We start from the raw sequence: 16,033 nt of genomic DNA on the forward strand, positions 1-16,033 counted from the left end.
CAGGGTGTTTTCCATCGGACAATTTTAGGGGTGGACCTCCGGCGGCCTTTTTGATTTTAGGTTTGTTTGTATTACCCAAGAGGGGTTATTTACACATAGCAATTCAAAATAAATTGTGAGTAACTGACGCTTGTTTTTGCCTATTTCCAAAAACATAAAATATATTTTTTTTATTTCCGGGAAAAGAGTTACGTAATCACGCATGCCACGTTAAATTAACATTAAAACACTTTTGTCAAAAGTAGTCCAATTTAGGAGCATGACCTCGGGTCCTCTGAAAAAGAAAAGCTACTTGGGACAGCACCAAATCAAAAAGAAGACAAGGTACGGTTAGATTACAGTTCTACTTTGTTTCTTTTGATATTGTAGGATTTATACATATCTCTGTTGCTTGAAAACGTCTGATTACAGTTATGTATTTCTGAGCATAGCATCCTAGATGATGTGCCATATGAAAATGGGAAAGTGCTGCAGAAAACATGTTCTCTGTCCGACAAAACAAACAAAACACATGGCATCAACAAACATAGCCTCATGGTGAGTGTGAAGTTTTTATGCAATTTTTTTAGCATCAACTTTTAACAGTGTTTACTAAACAAATGTGTACTGTTGTTTTCTTTTAGGGTGGAAAACCTGTGTTACAGGAAGAATCTACTTTAGCTCTTGATGAAGAGATCCTGCAGGTTTTGGATGCTGTTGATATTTCAAAAGCTGTAATAGACAAGTCTTGTTTGGGGAACAGGCAAAATAAAGAAGAGCCAACATCATCAGCCGCTTCTGCGTTTCCACGACCCGGTACACTTACTGTACTCAGTAAAAAGGAGAGAGATTTGATGCAGATGAGAAATGGGGCATGTCTTCAGCACACAGACAGATTCCCGGGTCCTCAGTTTTTGGGGGATATAAAAAGACCAGGAGTGAGATCCGACTGCAAAGACCTTGCTCAGAAGCTTCTCTTCAGTGAGGACTCTGGGAATGTGAACCAAGACAACAACAGTTCAAAACCTTCCTGTGCCAGCATTCTGCCTCGTCAGGAAACACGAAACAGTCAGAAAGCAGGCAGCTCGAACCCGTAAGTCCTGACTGAATTATTACTGTCTTCTTTCAGATGTTTTTGCATCAACCTGCTCACTGTCTGTGTTCGTAATTAGGTTGATGGCCACAAGAAAAAACTCTCCTTCTAGCAACGACACACATAGGTTGAGCAAGAATGATGAGCCAGCCCTGGATGTATCCACAAACTATATCTTGTTCAGCCCCACCCGACTCGCTGCAGCTACGAAGAGGGCCAAGCTCCAGCAATCGCTACAGAATCAGTCGGCTTCTGTGCTCACAGTCCCCACCGGCTTGGAGCTCAGCACTCTCAGTGACACGCTTCCTCAGCCAGGTGAAGCCTTTTCAACCACGGCAGAAAACCCTTCATTTATTTAGGCTTTTTGTTTGCGTATCTGTCTTAGAAAACTTACATTCCATCAGATTAGGATAGTCATGAAGATGGGGGCAAATAATGCATATTAAACACAGTTGGGGGCAGTGGGCATAGTGAATGCTTAGTTTGGGATTTTTGATAATAGTTTGATTAAATACCATGTATAATGTTTGTATGTTGTGCTCCTCTGTAGGCGTTGCCCTATGTGCTCCTGTACAGCAGGCCGAAAAACTGCTGTTATCCAGCTGGGGTTTACCAAAGCCTGTTTTAGAGCGCTACCAGAAACATGGAGTCACTCAGATGTTTGAATGGCAGGCTCAGTGTCTCACTATGGGACGGGTGCTGCAGGGGGGGAACCTGGTGTACTCCGGTAAGGAACATTGTCCTACAAAGTTAATCACAAAAACATGTCTTTATGGTCTCTCTTTTTAAAAAAAAAAGTCTTTGTTTTTAACAAATTTAGCACCCACCAGTGCCGGCAAAACTCTGGTGTCAGAGCTGCTGATGCTGAAGCGCGTGTTGGTGACCAGAAGAAAAGCTCTCTTCATATTGCCATTTGTTTCTGTGGCCAAGGAGAAGATGCACTACCTTCAGGTGACAAAACGATGGACAGAATGCATGTTTTGCACACTTTATTGTTTATGTGCAGATATTAGATTTATATCTCTGTCTTTGCAGAGCGTTTTTGAAGAAGCTGGCATTCGTGTGGGGGGTTACATGGGCAGCACTTCAGCCGCTGGAGGTTTCACAACACTGGATGTGGCTGTTTGCACCATAGAAAAAGCCAATTCTTTAATCAACAGACTCATTGAAGAAGATAACATGGATCTTCTTGGTAATATGTTCGTTATAACTGTACACATGATTAAATACCAGCTAGTTTTAAAGATTTGCTTTGAAATCCTGTTTTTTTCTATTACTTTTTTGTTTATAGACTAACAGATTAAATAATAAATCAGTAGAATATGCTGTTTTTAAGCATGGTATTTTTGCTAGGAATGGTGGTGGTAGATGAGTTGCATATGGTTGGAGATTCTGGAAGAGGATACCTGCTGGAACTGCTCCTCACCAAAATTCGCTACATTGCACAGAAGCAGAGTAGCACAGGGTCTGAGTTGTTACTTTTGTTTTTGAAACCTTTGTAGTTTCTTTAAAACAATGCAAATTCTTTGCAAAATGTGTTAATTAGTTTTTCTACAGGTCTCTTTCAGAGGGTGTACAGATAATTGGTATGAGCGCCACTTTGCCAAATCTCTCACTCCTGGCTGGCTGGTTAGATGCAGAGCTTTATCAGACAGGCTACAGACCTGTACCCCTGCAGGAACATCTCAAAGTGGGCTGTAACATCTTTGATAAGAGCCTCTCTGTGGTGAGGCAGTTCACTCCTGCTCTCAATATCAAGGTAAATGGGATTGTTCATAATTCATAGTTTATAAAAGATACTTTATCCCCCCAAAAAGGCTAAATATTGTGAGGCACAGATTGCCTAAACTCCATGTTTGATCAAAAGCAACACAGAGACAACATACATTATGAAATGTTACTTGTCAATCTAATTGCTGTTTGAAATCAACTTTATAAAGGGTTGCCAGCAATAGGTTTGTCAAATGTTAAAACAGAGGGATGCTTCTGTGCATCACTGTTTCTTTTAATATCACTGTAGGCATTTGGCAGCTCAAAAGACCAGCTTATTTGGTTTTATATGCTAAATCAATTTCCAGCTTAAAATTTTTTGGCAGTCCTTCTCAGAAGTCTTGAAAATGCAGAGTCAGATTTTGGTTTGGCAGTCGATCAGTTTTCCACTTCAGTTCAGCTCATCTTACACTCCCCCAGGCTTATAGAAAACAAAATCAATGTATTTATTTATTTATTTATAATTTTTATGGTAGTTTTAACTTTCATTTGAATATTGCTGAGCTGATTTGTTTTTAAAAGCAGGTTCACCCGAGGATTTAACAAACACATATAACAGACAGGGTTTTATCCTTTCAGACTCATTTTGTTGGAAGCGTCATTTTTATATCTCAACATGATTTTTCAAACAAAAAGTTGATTTTGAATTGTTATTCAGAAGGGCATTCAGAAAAATGTGTTCAGTGAGGCAAAATATAAGGTCAGTATAAAGAAAAACAAAATAATAAATCACAGCATTCTGTTTTGTTTACATTTTATATTGCACAAAAACTATTTTGAAATAAGTGCAGTTTTTTCAGATATTTTTCTCGTTTGTATGAGTGCTTGTTTTTTCTGTTTAAAGGGTGATGATGAGCACATTGTGAGTTTGTGTTATGAGACGGTGACAGAAGGCCACTCTGTGCTCCTGTTCTGCCCCTCGAAGAACTGGTGTGAAAAACTGGCAGATATTATCGCTAGAGAGTTCTTCAATCTCAGACAAAGCGGTAGGAATGAGAAAAAGCATAAATGAAAAATAAAAACAATAAATAAATATATATTTATATATACATATATTATATTTAAATTAAAATATAGTTCAGAAGTGACTGAAAAGTGACTGAATTGAAACTAACTAGGTAAAACAATTGTATATGTGATGTTTCTGCATGTTTTGTTTGCTTTGAGTTGGTATCGTTTTAGAGTAGAAGGTATCAAAAAGCTCTGATTGTGTGGTTTTTGTTCCAGATCGTCGGGGTGAAGCTCAGCCACAGCCGGTGGATCTGGATCAGGAGGGCCTGGAGGATGTTAAGGCTCAGCTGCGGCGAACGCCAGCAGGTTTAGACCCCACCCTGCAGCGCACTGTACCGTGGGGAGTGGCCTTCCATCACGCTGGTGAACACATTCACTCAAACTCTAACAAACAACAAACCAGAATGCAACCTTTTTAAAAAATGATGATGAATATAAGATAAAGTTTCTCTCAACAGGTTTGACATTTGATGAGCGTGACGTGTTGGAGGGGGCATTCCGTCAGGGCTTGGTCCGAGTCCTGGCTGCCACATCTACCCTCTCTTCAGGGGTTAATCTTCCTGCCCGTCGGGTCATCATCCGAACCCCAACGTTCAGCGGACGCTTGCTGGATCCGCTCACATACAAACAGATGGCAGGACGAGCAGGAAGAAAAGGAGTGGACACTATAGGTATGAAGAGAAGAAAGAGAATAAACTTTTTTTTAACTTTGGGTGTATTTTTAGTGTCCTTTACTCTGTTCCTGTACTGTAGGTGAAAGTGTGCTGGTGTGTAAACAGGCAGAGCGTCAGAAAGGTATTAGTCTCCTTAACGGGGTTCTTCAGCCAATCAAGAGCTGCCTGGTGAGAAGGGAGGGTGACGGTGTGACCACCAGCATGCTGAGAGCCATCCTGGAGGTATGATTAACATCAAACGTAAATTCTCAACAATCAATCTGCATATTGCTGCTGATAGATTAAACTAGATGTCCTCACAGTATTGTCATTTTTGCAGCATTTTATGGTAAAAGTAGTTAGCTTTATCTGAAAGACTTAATTTTTTTTGTCTTTTTCTTCCTCCAGATAGTTGTTGGTGGTGTTGCCAGCACTCCACAGGATGTGAGCCAGTATGCTTCATGTTCACTTTTAGCTGCAAGCATAAAATGTGATGGCAAGAAAGAGTCTAATGAAGAGGCAAACAGAGGAGCTATTGAGGCCTGTGTTGAATGGCTGATGGAAAATGAATTCATTAGTATTCAGAAGGATGGACAAGGTGACTGCAGTGCTTTTTCTTATTACTTTTAACTTGACATATACAAATTTAACAGCGCTGCTGTACAACATGACAAGTAACAATTGACATTTAATATATTTTTATCTAATGCTTTCCCTGTAAGGTTAATCATTGCACATTCTCTGATGATTCTGCATTTCCAGATGAGCGGTACTGTCCAACACAACTTGGTGCCGCCACTCTTTCTTCCTCCCTCTCTCCTCCAGAAGCTCTGGGAATTTTTGCAGATCTCCAGCGGGCCATGAAGGGCTTTGTGCTTGAAAATGATTTGCACATTCTCTATCTGGTATTGTGACTCTTTTAAACTCCTTTTGTGCAATTAGCAAAAAAAATTTTTTTAAAGTAAAATCCTATGTTGTAAATTTCAGATCACCCCACTGTACGCAGAGTGGACCACCATAGACTGGTATCAGTTCTTTTGCTTGTGGGAGCAGCTGCCGTCGTCGATGAAGAGGGTGGCAGAGCTGGTCGGTGTCCAGGAGGGTTTCTTAGCTCGATCCGTCAGCGGCAAACTTGTTGCCAAGACAGAGAAGCAGCTCAGACAAATGGCTATTCATAAACGGTAAAGCCCACTTCATCATTTCACATAAAGTACCAACTTTATGTAGATCTTTTTACTAACAACTTCTCAAATTCACATTTGTTTTCTGTTTAGCTAAGAAGAAACAAAAATACTTTGCACATCTAGTACACAAAAGTGGTGCATCCAAGATAGATAATAAATCCAAACAAGCAAAAAAGTCACTCTTGCACACTATACAAACCTGCAGAAGACCTTCATTAACTTTGCCTTCTGTTCTGGTCAATTAAAAAACATTAAATGCATTGCACCAAAATCTTATATATAATATTTGTACCTATTTACCAATCTACCTAAGTTAAAAAGTTCAGTGCCATCTAACAGTATACTGTATTTAAATCAGTCTTGTGCTGAAGAATAAGTGTGCAGACTTCATTCATTCCATAGAAACTAACCTGGATAAATATCCTCTGAAGAACCACCTTTTAAATCTCTTTACAGGTTTTTCACGACTCTTGTCCTACAAGATCTGGTCAACGAGGTTCCTTTGGGAACTGTTGCATCAAAATACAACTGCAGCCGTGGGCAGCTCCAGTCTCTGCAGCAGTCGGCGTCTACATATGCAGGTACTGTTTGTGTCTGCATAGATTACACCGTTAAATATACTGATTTTAAAGTCTGCAAATGATTACAGTAAATAGGAGTAACTCAAGAATTGGGAAAGGTTTTGTTATACATTATAGATGCACTGTAGGCTCATTTTAAACACTGGTGTCTCCAGATTATCATAGTTTGGTTAGAGTCAGGAATACATCAAGTTGCTGTAGGATGGTTTATAATGACTTGGCGTCAGAAGCAGGTTGGATATTAAAATGCATCTGAGATGAGATGTAGTTTCTCTGGATCCATATGTTTATAAAAGTCTTACATTCAAATAAAGAAAAACAGTTCAATTTCACCGTCAGAAATCTACACCATTGGCCACTTTTAGACCACTATTAGACAACATTTTCATCCCCTCAGGTATGGTAACAGTGTTCTGTAAGCGTCTGGGTTGGCACAACATGGAGCTGCTGTTGTCTCAGTACCAGACCAGGCTGAGCTTTGGAGTCCAGAGGGAACTAGTCGATCTGGTCAGGATTTCTCTTCTGAACGCAACACGAGCCAGAGCGCTCTACGCCCAAAGTCTCTGTACTGTTGCTGAACTTGCCAGGGCCTCTGTAGCTGATGTGGAGAAAGCCTTGCGGAATGTGATCCCATTCAAGAGGTACGTGTGCACCAATTTTTGTTTATTCCAATAATATGTATTTCTGATGTGTATAAGTTTAGCTGCAACGGTCACACAGCATTAAAGCTACAACTTTCTAATTCCCAGTTAGGTTTTTGGAAAATAAATAAATACATTTGTATAGATTTTCAGTTGCTCAGTAGCTTCTAATAACATGGAGTTGGCCAGTAGCTTGGCCAAATTCTCAAAACAATCAAACTAATTTAAAAGTACAATAGTTACTGATGCACATTTAATCAAGTTTGTAATTTCTATTCTTCTCTCATTTAGTGTGAGCTTAAATAAACATATTGAAACCTTATTAATTAGACCATTAAGGAATAAAACAAGCAGCAAATTCGTTTTGAACATCTTTCAATTAGTCCACAATGAAACTGTGCAAAGACTGAGAATCTAGATTTAAAGTGACTAGTTTTGTTGGGATCATCAGCTCTAAGCGTGCTGTGGACGAGAGTGAGACGGAGGCAGCGGAGAGGCGAAACCTGCGCTGCGTGTGGGTCACAGGTGGACGGGCTCTGACAGAACAGGAAGCCGCTGTTGAGATCGTCTCAGAGGCAAGGCTCCTTCTTCAGGAAGACCTTGCTCAGTTGGGAATTAAGTGGGATCCAGCAGCGCTTCCACCAGGGTGTCCTTCTACTTGCATCCCTGACGATCAGCCCAGTGGAGACAGGGCTACAGAGCAGAAGAGCAGAGTCGCTGAGGTGCACAGAGAGGAGATTAGGAGAGACAATAACACTGAGAGGAGGATGGTTGATGGGAATGATGGGGAAGAAGAAGACACAAGAAATCAAGATATGTCTGAACCAAAAATCAGGCAAAAAGTCAGGGAAGTTCTGGTTGAAGGAGACAAAGAAAACACAGAAGAAATGGCAAATAAATCAACAATAAGCAACAAATCTTTTTTTAAAGAAAACAACAAAAAAGAACGGTTAAAGCAGGAAGGCGAGAAATGCAAAAAATTCAACCCAAAATTGGGAGAGATGACTAAAAGAAGTGTATCAACTACACCAGAGCATCCTAATTTGGATCACCCTGCTGTAGAAAGAAACTTAACCCAGGAGTTGGATGAGATCATTTCCAGCCCTCTGCCTCATATTCCTCCACATCCTCAGCCGTTACTTTCTCCAGCACCACCTCCACGTTTCAGAGCCCCAATATCTTGTCTAGAACAACAAAGTGTGTCCACAAGCACAGAAAAAGAAGAGTCCCTCACAAAGCTTACAGTATCCCCTCTGCTCCCGCGGAGACCGAAGCACTCCAGAGCATTAAGTAAAGTCCTTCAGTCCATGCAAACAAGCAAAACCCCGCAGGATGATGTAGAGCTTGCTGAAAGATCAGACAGGAAAACTACAGCACCTTCCCTTATGAAGGAAGACCCTCAAGCTGTCTCTACACCTACACTTGCAGATATGATAAACTCTCCCCTGTCCTTGTCTCCTGCTTTTCACCCCCCGTTCACTCCCGAGGCCAAGAGAAGAAGGACTGATGACAGAGTGGTGGATAAATTTTCATCCCCTGAGCTCTATGCAGGCAATAAGTCCGATGACGAAGCTGAGGAACAGGTGAACACGGATGGAGAAAGTTTTGGCAACAGCTTTGACCTGGACACTCAGACAGAAAGAATCATCGCTCAGCAGATCTGCAGAGATGAAAGTAAAGATCGGGTGGTAGAGATGCAGTTGGCGAGAGAAGACGAAATAGTAAAAGCAGATGTGAGAAGAAATGAACTAGAAGGCCTCAACATAGCGTCTCCAAGATTCAATACTTCTCTCACAGATAGCCAAATGGAGCTCATTCTTAACACCTGCCACAATGTAAGTGACTTTATCATCTTTAATAAAATAATCATGAATACAAATGTGACCCATCATATCAAAATGAGGATTAAGTCAAATTTGGACAAAATGACCTACCGGTAATTACATTTTCAGATTCCTGGCTTTAAAAGCTACATTTTGATACCCGGATCATTCTAATATCATAAGCTTTTCCGGAGATGTGACTTAATTTGTTTTGTTGGTTACGATAATACGTTACTGTTTGGTCTGGATCCTAATTTTATGTAAAGTTATTGAGTAATTTTTGATGTCAATATAAAGAGGAAACCTCAAATACAGTATTATTTGTATATTAAGATTTCCCAGTTGAAAAGAAACAAAAACATTGCTAGCTCACGGGGAAAAATTCAAAAATGTAGTGCGTTTTTCCTCAAAATAAAAAAAAAGGTTCAAAATAATTTTTTAGGATTATATTTCAAACAATTCATTCAAATCAAACATTATATTTTGACAAAATGCAATTTTTGCACATCAAAGCCCTATATCTGCCTATTTTTCCACATTCCACTTTTGGACTTGATCCTCGTTTCGATGTGATGGGTCACAAATATCACTGTCCTTTTTTAAAAATCTAAATCTGTTGTCACAGATGTCCTCTAATCCAGCTGGTGGTGGTAACGACCAAGATAAAGATGAAGATGCGTGTGATGATCTGGTCCCTGAGGCTAATCCAGCTGCTGCCGCGAGTCCCAACAGAAGCAGCAGCTTCCTGTTCGACAGCATGTACGACAGCCCTCTGCTGGTAGCTCTGAGGCCAAACCAGATGCCTGACCAGCCAGATCAGGAACAGTCTTCAAGCCAGGAGGTCGCCGTGGATTGTCCTCTTCCTTCAACCCACCAGAGACGTCGCAGCGAGCTTCTCGCCAACCAAGAAGCAGAAGAGCAGGAGGCAGCTCAATGGGGGGAGTCCTCCTTTAATCTGTCGGAGTGGGGGGACTCGCTCTTGGTGGGTGAACACTTCCTGGATAGACAGAGCTTTTTGAGACACACAAAGAGGACTGAGAGCGAACAAGAGCTCCAGCAACCAAACGAAGACCGTGATATTTGTGATGAACCACTGTTCATTTCACAGCTTGGACACATACAGCCACTGCTTCCTGCTACTATTCAAAATGAGTGTGACCAGGAGAAAGCTGATAATCATCAAGCACATACTAGAAAACCATTTAATAGTAAAGATGTTGAACCAAATGGGAGGCAGGAAATGATTCGTGAAAATGGTGTCGAGGAGGGAAAAAATGGAGAAAAAGTTAATAATGCTGTTTTTACACATCTACATGTCCAAAATGACTCTGAAAATGCTCTTTATTGCAGCCCTAGTTTACAGGAAATCTTTGACCGCTGGCCCAGTATGTCTGACCAGTCAGGTTCAGAAAACCTTCAGACACAAGCTGCTGCCTCAAATACACCAGGTGTTCCAGAGTTACCACAGCAAGAGGTGCAACTAGGAAGGAAAAGAAAGATGTCCCAGTCTGACGCTGACAAAAACATCTTCTACCACAAGGGTTCAAGACACGAGAGGGAGAACACACCAGAGAGACCAGACTCTGCTGGCGACCTCATTCCCCCAACTCAAGAAAGACCACCAGTCACCCCGAGAATAAAACTGACTACCTCTGTGCAGTCACCTGTCACCGCTCAGCCACGTCAACAGTCCACTCCCTCAAATCATTTTCAAGACAAACCAGCAGCCAAAAACCATCCCACACCTCAAACAGGAAACTACAATCACCTGTCAGACGCCGCGTGTGCTTCTGTCAGTAAACAGGAAGCAAATAGAGTGACAATAAAGGAAATGAAATCTGCTGTACGTTTGAGTTCTAACACCAGCCAGGACCTTTACTTTCCCACAGAGTCAGCATCTCCTTCTCCTCCTCCTCCCCACTACCCACAGCCAAAACCTCCTTCTGACACAGAGTCACCGGTGAGTGAGGGTTTTACTCTGCAGCTGTCCCAGGAAGCTTCATTCTGTTGCAGCGACTCTGGGATGTTCTCCATCATAGACGTGGCGAGCGATAGGCGCCTTTTTGATACGTTTGTTAGAGAGTGGAAAACAAAGGAGCGTTTTTCTATCGCTTTGGCCTGTGAGAAGAGCAAGCACAGGCAGCGAGGTAACTAAAACATTAAAACAAATGTCACATTATTATTATGTTTAAATGTTTGCCAAGTATTTACCTCATTATATGCCTAGTATTTGTGTGAAAAAGTCTTTTTTTTGTGTGTGCCGCACAGTTTAAAAATGTTAAATGTCTCTTTATCTATGTTTGCTTGCTTAGCATCAGCAGTATATCAGAAGCCTAACCCGACTGATGGTTTTCCACTAAGGGACAATGAAGATCTTGTTTTGATTGGACTGTCTGTCTGCTGGGGATCAAGAGATGCATACTACATCTGTCTGCAGCAGAAGCAAAGCAAAGGTCCTAAAAAACACACGGATACTAAAACACAGTTGCGCTATTTTAGAGTTTCCATTCTTAAATTTGTTTTGTCCTCATCAGGTCTGAGCTCAAGTCTGGCTCCTCCTCCACTGGATGATGAGTTGCCCGTAAGTAAAAGGTTGGAGCAGGTGAAGCTCCTCCTCAGCCAACAACCAGCCGGTCACAAAGGGAGAGTGATAGTCACATATGACGTCATCGAGGTGTACAAGACGCTAGTAATGAGTTGTGGCATCAGCCTGGAGGGAAGCTGTGAAGACCTGAAGGTGAGAAAATCAGATCAAATGTGCACTCTGTTCTTCTATTAGTACTTAGTTATTTTGAAAAGTAGAGGAAAATTATTTTCATTCTTTACATTTTCCGACATACTTACCAAGCAACTCTTAAAATAAAGTTTGTAGAGTCGTACAAAGAATTTATCCAATATTTCATATGTTTTAAAGAAAATAATCTACAACTCTAGTATTGATTTAAAGTCAGTGGATTTACTCAGGATTGACCACTTAGCGAACTGACCCAACAAGTTGTCTCTGAAAGCAAGTCTCCAACATTTTCAATTCTATAAGACATTAATTTCTTCACAATCACACTGAAACACAAAGTTTTAAACATTATTATTTTTCTGCCTTCAGGATATATTGGGTGTTTTTATTTTTCTACAAATTTTTAAAATGTTGGAAAAAAAGTGACAAATTCTTTCTACAGGTTGCGTGCTGGCTGCTGGACCCTAGCAGTGAGGAAAGGACGCTCACAAACATGGTGACGGTCTACTGTCCTGAAGAATTACCCCTGCTGGACGGTCTCGGTAGTGGACATTCACACTGTCCTCGTGTCAGGGCAGCGACCCAGAGCGTTCTCATCCACGCCGTGATGAACCATCTCACTGAACTGTTGGAGAAAGATGGCACACTGGGTATAAAATCACTCTCTTTTTAAGGGTTTGGTGCAAATGAGATGTTTATAGACTCTGTTTTGGCAGATTTATTCAGGAACAAAGAGATGCCCTCCCAGGTGTGTCTGGCCCTGCTGGAGTTGAATGGAGTAGGTTTCAGCGTGGACGAGTGTGAGAGGCAAAAACACGTGATGCAAGCCAAACTTTCAGCTCTGGAGATCGAAGCTTACAGCCTGGCAGGACACACCTTCTCCCTCACTAGTGTCGATGACATAGCACAGGTCCGACTCTTTCTGCGCCTCAGCTGTGATTTTTAACTCCAGTGTTTCATAACAACTCATTTTCTGCTCATGTACACTCCGTAGGTGCTGTTCTTGGAGCTCCATTTACCTCCAAATGGTGACATAGGTGGACCAAGAAGTAAGAAGACTCTGGGTTACACCAGGAGAGGTGGCGGCAGAGTTCGCCTGGGAAAGCAGTTCAGCACCACAAAGGTACAAATTTAATCTCAAAACAAAACCTAATTACTCGTTTTTTAAGGAAAAGTTTGTTTAGACAGTGTAATTATCACACATCACTATGAAATTATTTCCTTCAAAGAATGTCTTCTTTTAATTCTAATATGAAGCTTTATGATTCATAGTTCATTATTTAAAACTCTAAAATTAAAAAAATGCTGATCAATACACTTAATATATTTGGGATGATGAATCTAATTCTGTGTAATATTTTAAGGAGCATACAGAGACGTTTCAGCGTTTTTTCAGCAACAAATTCAAACTGTTAATGTCCCAGATCTGAGAGATTTATTTTCCACCTCAGGATGTTCTGGAGAAACTTCGTCCGCTGCACCCTCTGCCGGGTGTGATTCTGGAGTGGAGGCGGATCACTAACGCCTTGACTAAAGTGGTCTTCCCCCTACAGAGAGAGAAGAAACACCATCCTACACTGGAGATGGACAGAATATATCCAATCGCCCAGACCCACACAGCCACAGGTAAAACACACTGATACAGAAAGATGTTTTGTTTGAGGTAACTCTAAACATGAGAATTTACTTTTTTTTTGTAGGTAGAGTGAGCTTCACTGAACCAAACATACAGAATGTCCCCAAAGATTTTGAGATTTCCATGCCCACAGTGATAGTTGAGAGCCCACCTTCACAAAATGGCTTCCAGATGACTCGTAAATCAGGGTAAGTGCACATTATTTCAAATATATCTTCTCATGAAGCATTTGTGCCAGCTGGGCCCTCTATTTTGTGTAGAGGGAATAATGTAATAATGTCTCATCTAATAAGACCTTTCTGCATAGATTCTATTTTACAGATTTATTCAAATAAAAATGGCCACTTACATAAAATCAGTGTTTAGTTGTAACAGAAAGAAGAGATGCTCTGTGGCTCCAGCACTTACAGTCAGACCTGCAGAACAAGGCCCAGCCTTCTTCGTCAGCATGAGACATGCTTTCGTTCCCTTCTCAGGTTTGCATGAAGATATACTTCATTTTTAACTTTGATATTTACCCTCTGCTTGTTGCTTTATGTCTCCTGACATTCTCAGCGGTGTTTGTCTGTATTAAACCGTAGGTGGAATGATTATAGCAGCTGATTACTCCCAGCTGGAGCTGAGAGTGCTGGCTCACCTCTCAAAGGATCAGCGCCTCCTGCAGGTCAGTGTAGCAAGACATCATATATTTTATGACTGAAACGTTACCAACACCGTGTGTTTTATCAGGTGCTGAATGGAGGAGCAGACGTGTTTCGTTGCATCGCTGCAGAGTGGAAAAGTGTCGAGCCAGAGACTGTGCAGGACAGCCTCAGACAACAGGCAAAACAGGTCCTTCCAGGAAGGAAGATAACAAAAAGATTAGTGCATGGATTTTCTCCTGTAAGCTCACCTGGGTGTGCATGTGTTTGTGGACAGATCTGTTACGGTATTATATATGGAATGGGAGCAAAGTCCCTGGGGGAGCAGATGGGAGTAGAGGAGGACGACGCAGCTTGCTACATTGAGAGTTTTAAAGCCAGATACAAAGGTAATTACAATGATCGTCAGATTCAGCAAGTCTGCACTGCAGGTGTTATCTGGGGTCAGATTTATAAAGCTTGCGTATGCACAAAACGAGCCCAGAAACTTGCGTACGCCACTTTTCACGCAAAGGTTGTGATTTATAAAATCCAAACTTGATGTGAAAATGTGCGGTCCCTCAGCCAGCTCTGACCCATGTACGCTCATTTTAGAGATGGGAAACTGCAACACAGATGGTGAAGTGAGGAATTATAGCCACACTGTGTAATGATCACTGTCAGATATTTAATTTCACTTTATCTGACTTATTTAATTTTATTTATTGTTTTTATCATCCTGCAGGCTTTGAGAGAAAATTAATTTGAAGCTGAGTTTTTGAAAAAAAAAATCATTAAATTACTCTAAATATCTGTAAACCTGCAAAATGAGGGAAAATCTGCATCAGTTAGACATTCTGTTCACGTGAGCAGTTGTCAGCACCTGTCATCATCCAGATGCCCGACAGAGCGTGTCTGAGCCAATCGTTTCTGTTGAGATTGATCAGCTGACTGATTTAAATACATCTTAACATTCATGAGGTACTTTACATTGACTGTTTATGGTTGAGTGTGGGCGTGTAGAGGGCAGAACCTGAGGCGGGACCTTGTGCACAAACTCTGAGGTGCAGCTGTGATCTATAAAGGAAAGATGCGCAGAAAGATGCGTATGCATGGTTTTATAAATCTGACATTTTTTTTGGTGTACGCCATTTTCGCCTTTTGGGCGTACGATCATTTTTAGTATGGTTTCCACGCAATCCTTAATAAATCTGACCCCTGATCCATCTGTCCTCATCATGTGCTCCGCCTCTCTTTTTTTCCCCAGGGATTAACACTTTCCTCAAACAAACGGTGAAGAACTGCATAAAGGACGGCTATGTTCAGACCCTGATGGGCCGCAAGAGGTATCTAGCTGGAATCACCAGCACCAACGTGCACATCAAAGCTCACGTAAGATTTCGTCTTCACTGTTTCCTCACAAATTTACTCTTGAAATCCATTTTTAATCCTCCCCGTCTCTTGTCCTCCACGGCACGATCAGGCAGAGCGGCAGGCAGTGAACACAACTGTTCAGGGTTCTGCAGCAGACATTGTTAAACTTGCTACTGTGAACATCCAGAAACGGCTGCGGCAGACATATCCTGCAGCGCCGCTGTCTCACCAGCACACAGGTGACCTCATCACCGTTCTCCTTTTTCCACACCAACACACGTATACACGTCTATTCAAATTACACTTGTTGTTACAGCAGACCGTAACGCGTGCAGAGCTGGGTCATCTCAGCTGAGGGGAGCCTATTTCATCCTGCAGCTGCATGATGAGCTCATATATGAAACCACAGAACAGGACCTCATACAGGTTGGAAAAGTATTGTTTGGCTTGTTATTTAAGTGTGTTTTTAAACATAACAAATGGGGTAAAGTTTTTTTTTTTTCTGTCAGGTTGCACAGATAGTTAAGAGGGAGATGGAGTCAGCGGTGAAACTCTATGTGAAGCTAAAAGCCAAAGTCAAAGTGGGACCCAGCTGGGGGAACCTGCAGGACCTCGATTTATGAAGTAAACTTGTAAAGAAACATTTTTTTGTGATTTATGCATATTACTTGCACTAGTTTTTAAATCACTACATTGATAAATGAAATGTAAGAAAATCCTGTCATTTTTTTTAAACATAAAATCTACATCAACTTTTTAATGAACTACCTGTACATACATAGACCTATTTATCAGTGTAAAGCTTTATGGAGTTTATTTTCTAAAACAATACTATGTCCTGAAAACATCAGATGTAATCTAATAAACTAAAAAGACTATTTGAGAAGTTTTGATTATTTTTCTTTAAACAAAGACTCCAGAGCTTGAACTCTGA

At 41.2% G+C, this 16,033-nt stretch overlaps 1 protein-coding gene across 2 annotated transcripts; it reads left to right on the forward strand.

The window, feature by feature from the left end:
- The first annotated feature begins 41 nt into the window (after nucleotides 1-41).
- Nucleotides 42-15,977, forward strand: polq (polymerase (DNA directed), theta). 2 transcript variants are annotated; one of them, XM_014013268.1, is made up of 35 exons: nucleotides 42-324; nucleotides 432-537; nucleotides 624-1,072; nucleotides 1,152-1,387; nucleotides 1,623-1,799; nucleotides 1,893-2,023; nucleotides 2,108-2,264; nucleotides 2,426-2,537; nucleotides 2,630-2,831; nucleotides 3,687-3,828; nucleotides 4,070-4,216; nucleotides 4,312-4,524; nucleotides 4,607-4,749; nucleotides 4,915-5,104; nucleotides 5,269-5,411; nucleotides 5,494-5,687; nucleotides 6,147-6,271; nucleotides 6,669-6,912; nucleotides 7,364-8,747; nucleotides 9,361-10,882; nucleotides 11,048-11,188; nucleotides 11,270-11,472; nucleotides 11,912-12,119; nucleotides 12,186-12,379; nucleotides 12,464-12,592; nucleotides 12,921-13,095; nucleotides 13,170-13,293; nucleotides 13,472-13,581; nucleotides 13,687-13,769; nucleotides 13,835-13,936; nucleotides 14,024-14,135; nucleotides 14,993-15,117; nucleotides 15,209-15,338; nucleotides 15,416-15,525; nucleotides 15,609-15,977. In XM_014013268.1, exons 1-35 carry the CDS (start codon nucleotides 260-262, stop codon nucleotides 15,720-15,722), a joined length of 8,142 nt encoding a protein of 2,713 aa, XP_013868722.1. In that variant the 5' UTR covers nucleotides 42-259; the 3' UTR covers nucleotides 15,723-15,977. The 2 variants fall into 2 exon arrangements, with proteins under 2 accessions (XP_013868722.1, XP_013868724.1); XM_014013270.1 differs by having other exon boundaries at nucleotides 226-324; nucleotides 412-537.
- The last annotated feature ends 56 nt before the right edge of the window (nucleotides 15,978-16,033 follow it).

The sequence above is a fragment of the Austrofundulus limnaeus genome, unplaced genomic scaffold, assembly GCF_001266775.1.
Source record: "Austrofundulus limnaeus strain Quisiro unplaced genomic scaffold, Austrofundulus_limnaeus-1.0 Scaffold99, whole genome shotgun sequence".
Classification (NCBI taxonomy): Eukaryota; Metazoa; Chordata; class Actinopteri; order Cyprinodontiformes; family Rivulidae; genus Austrofundulus; species Austrofundulus limnaeus.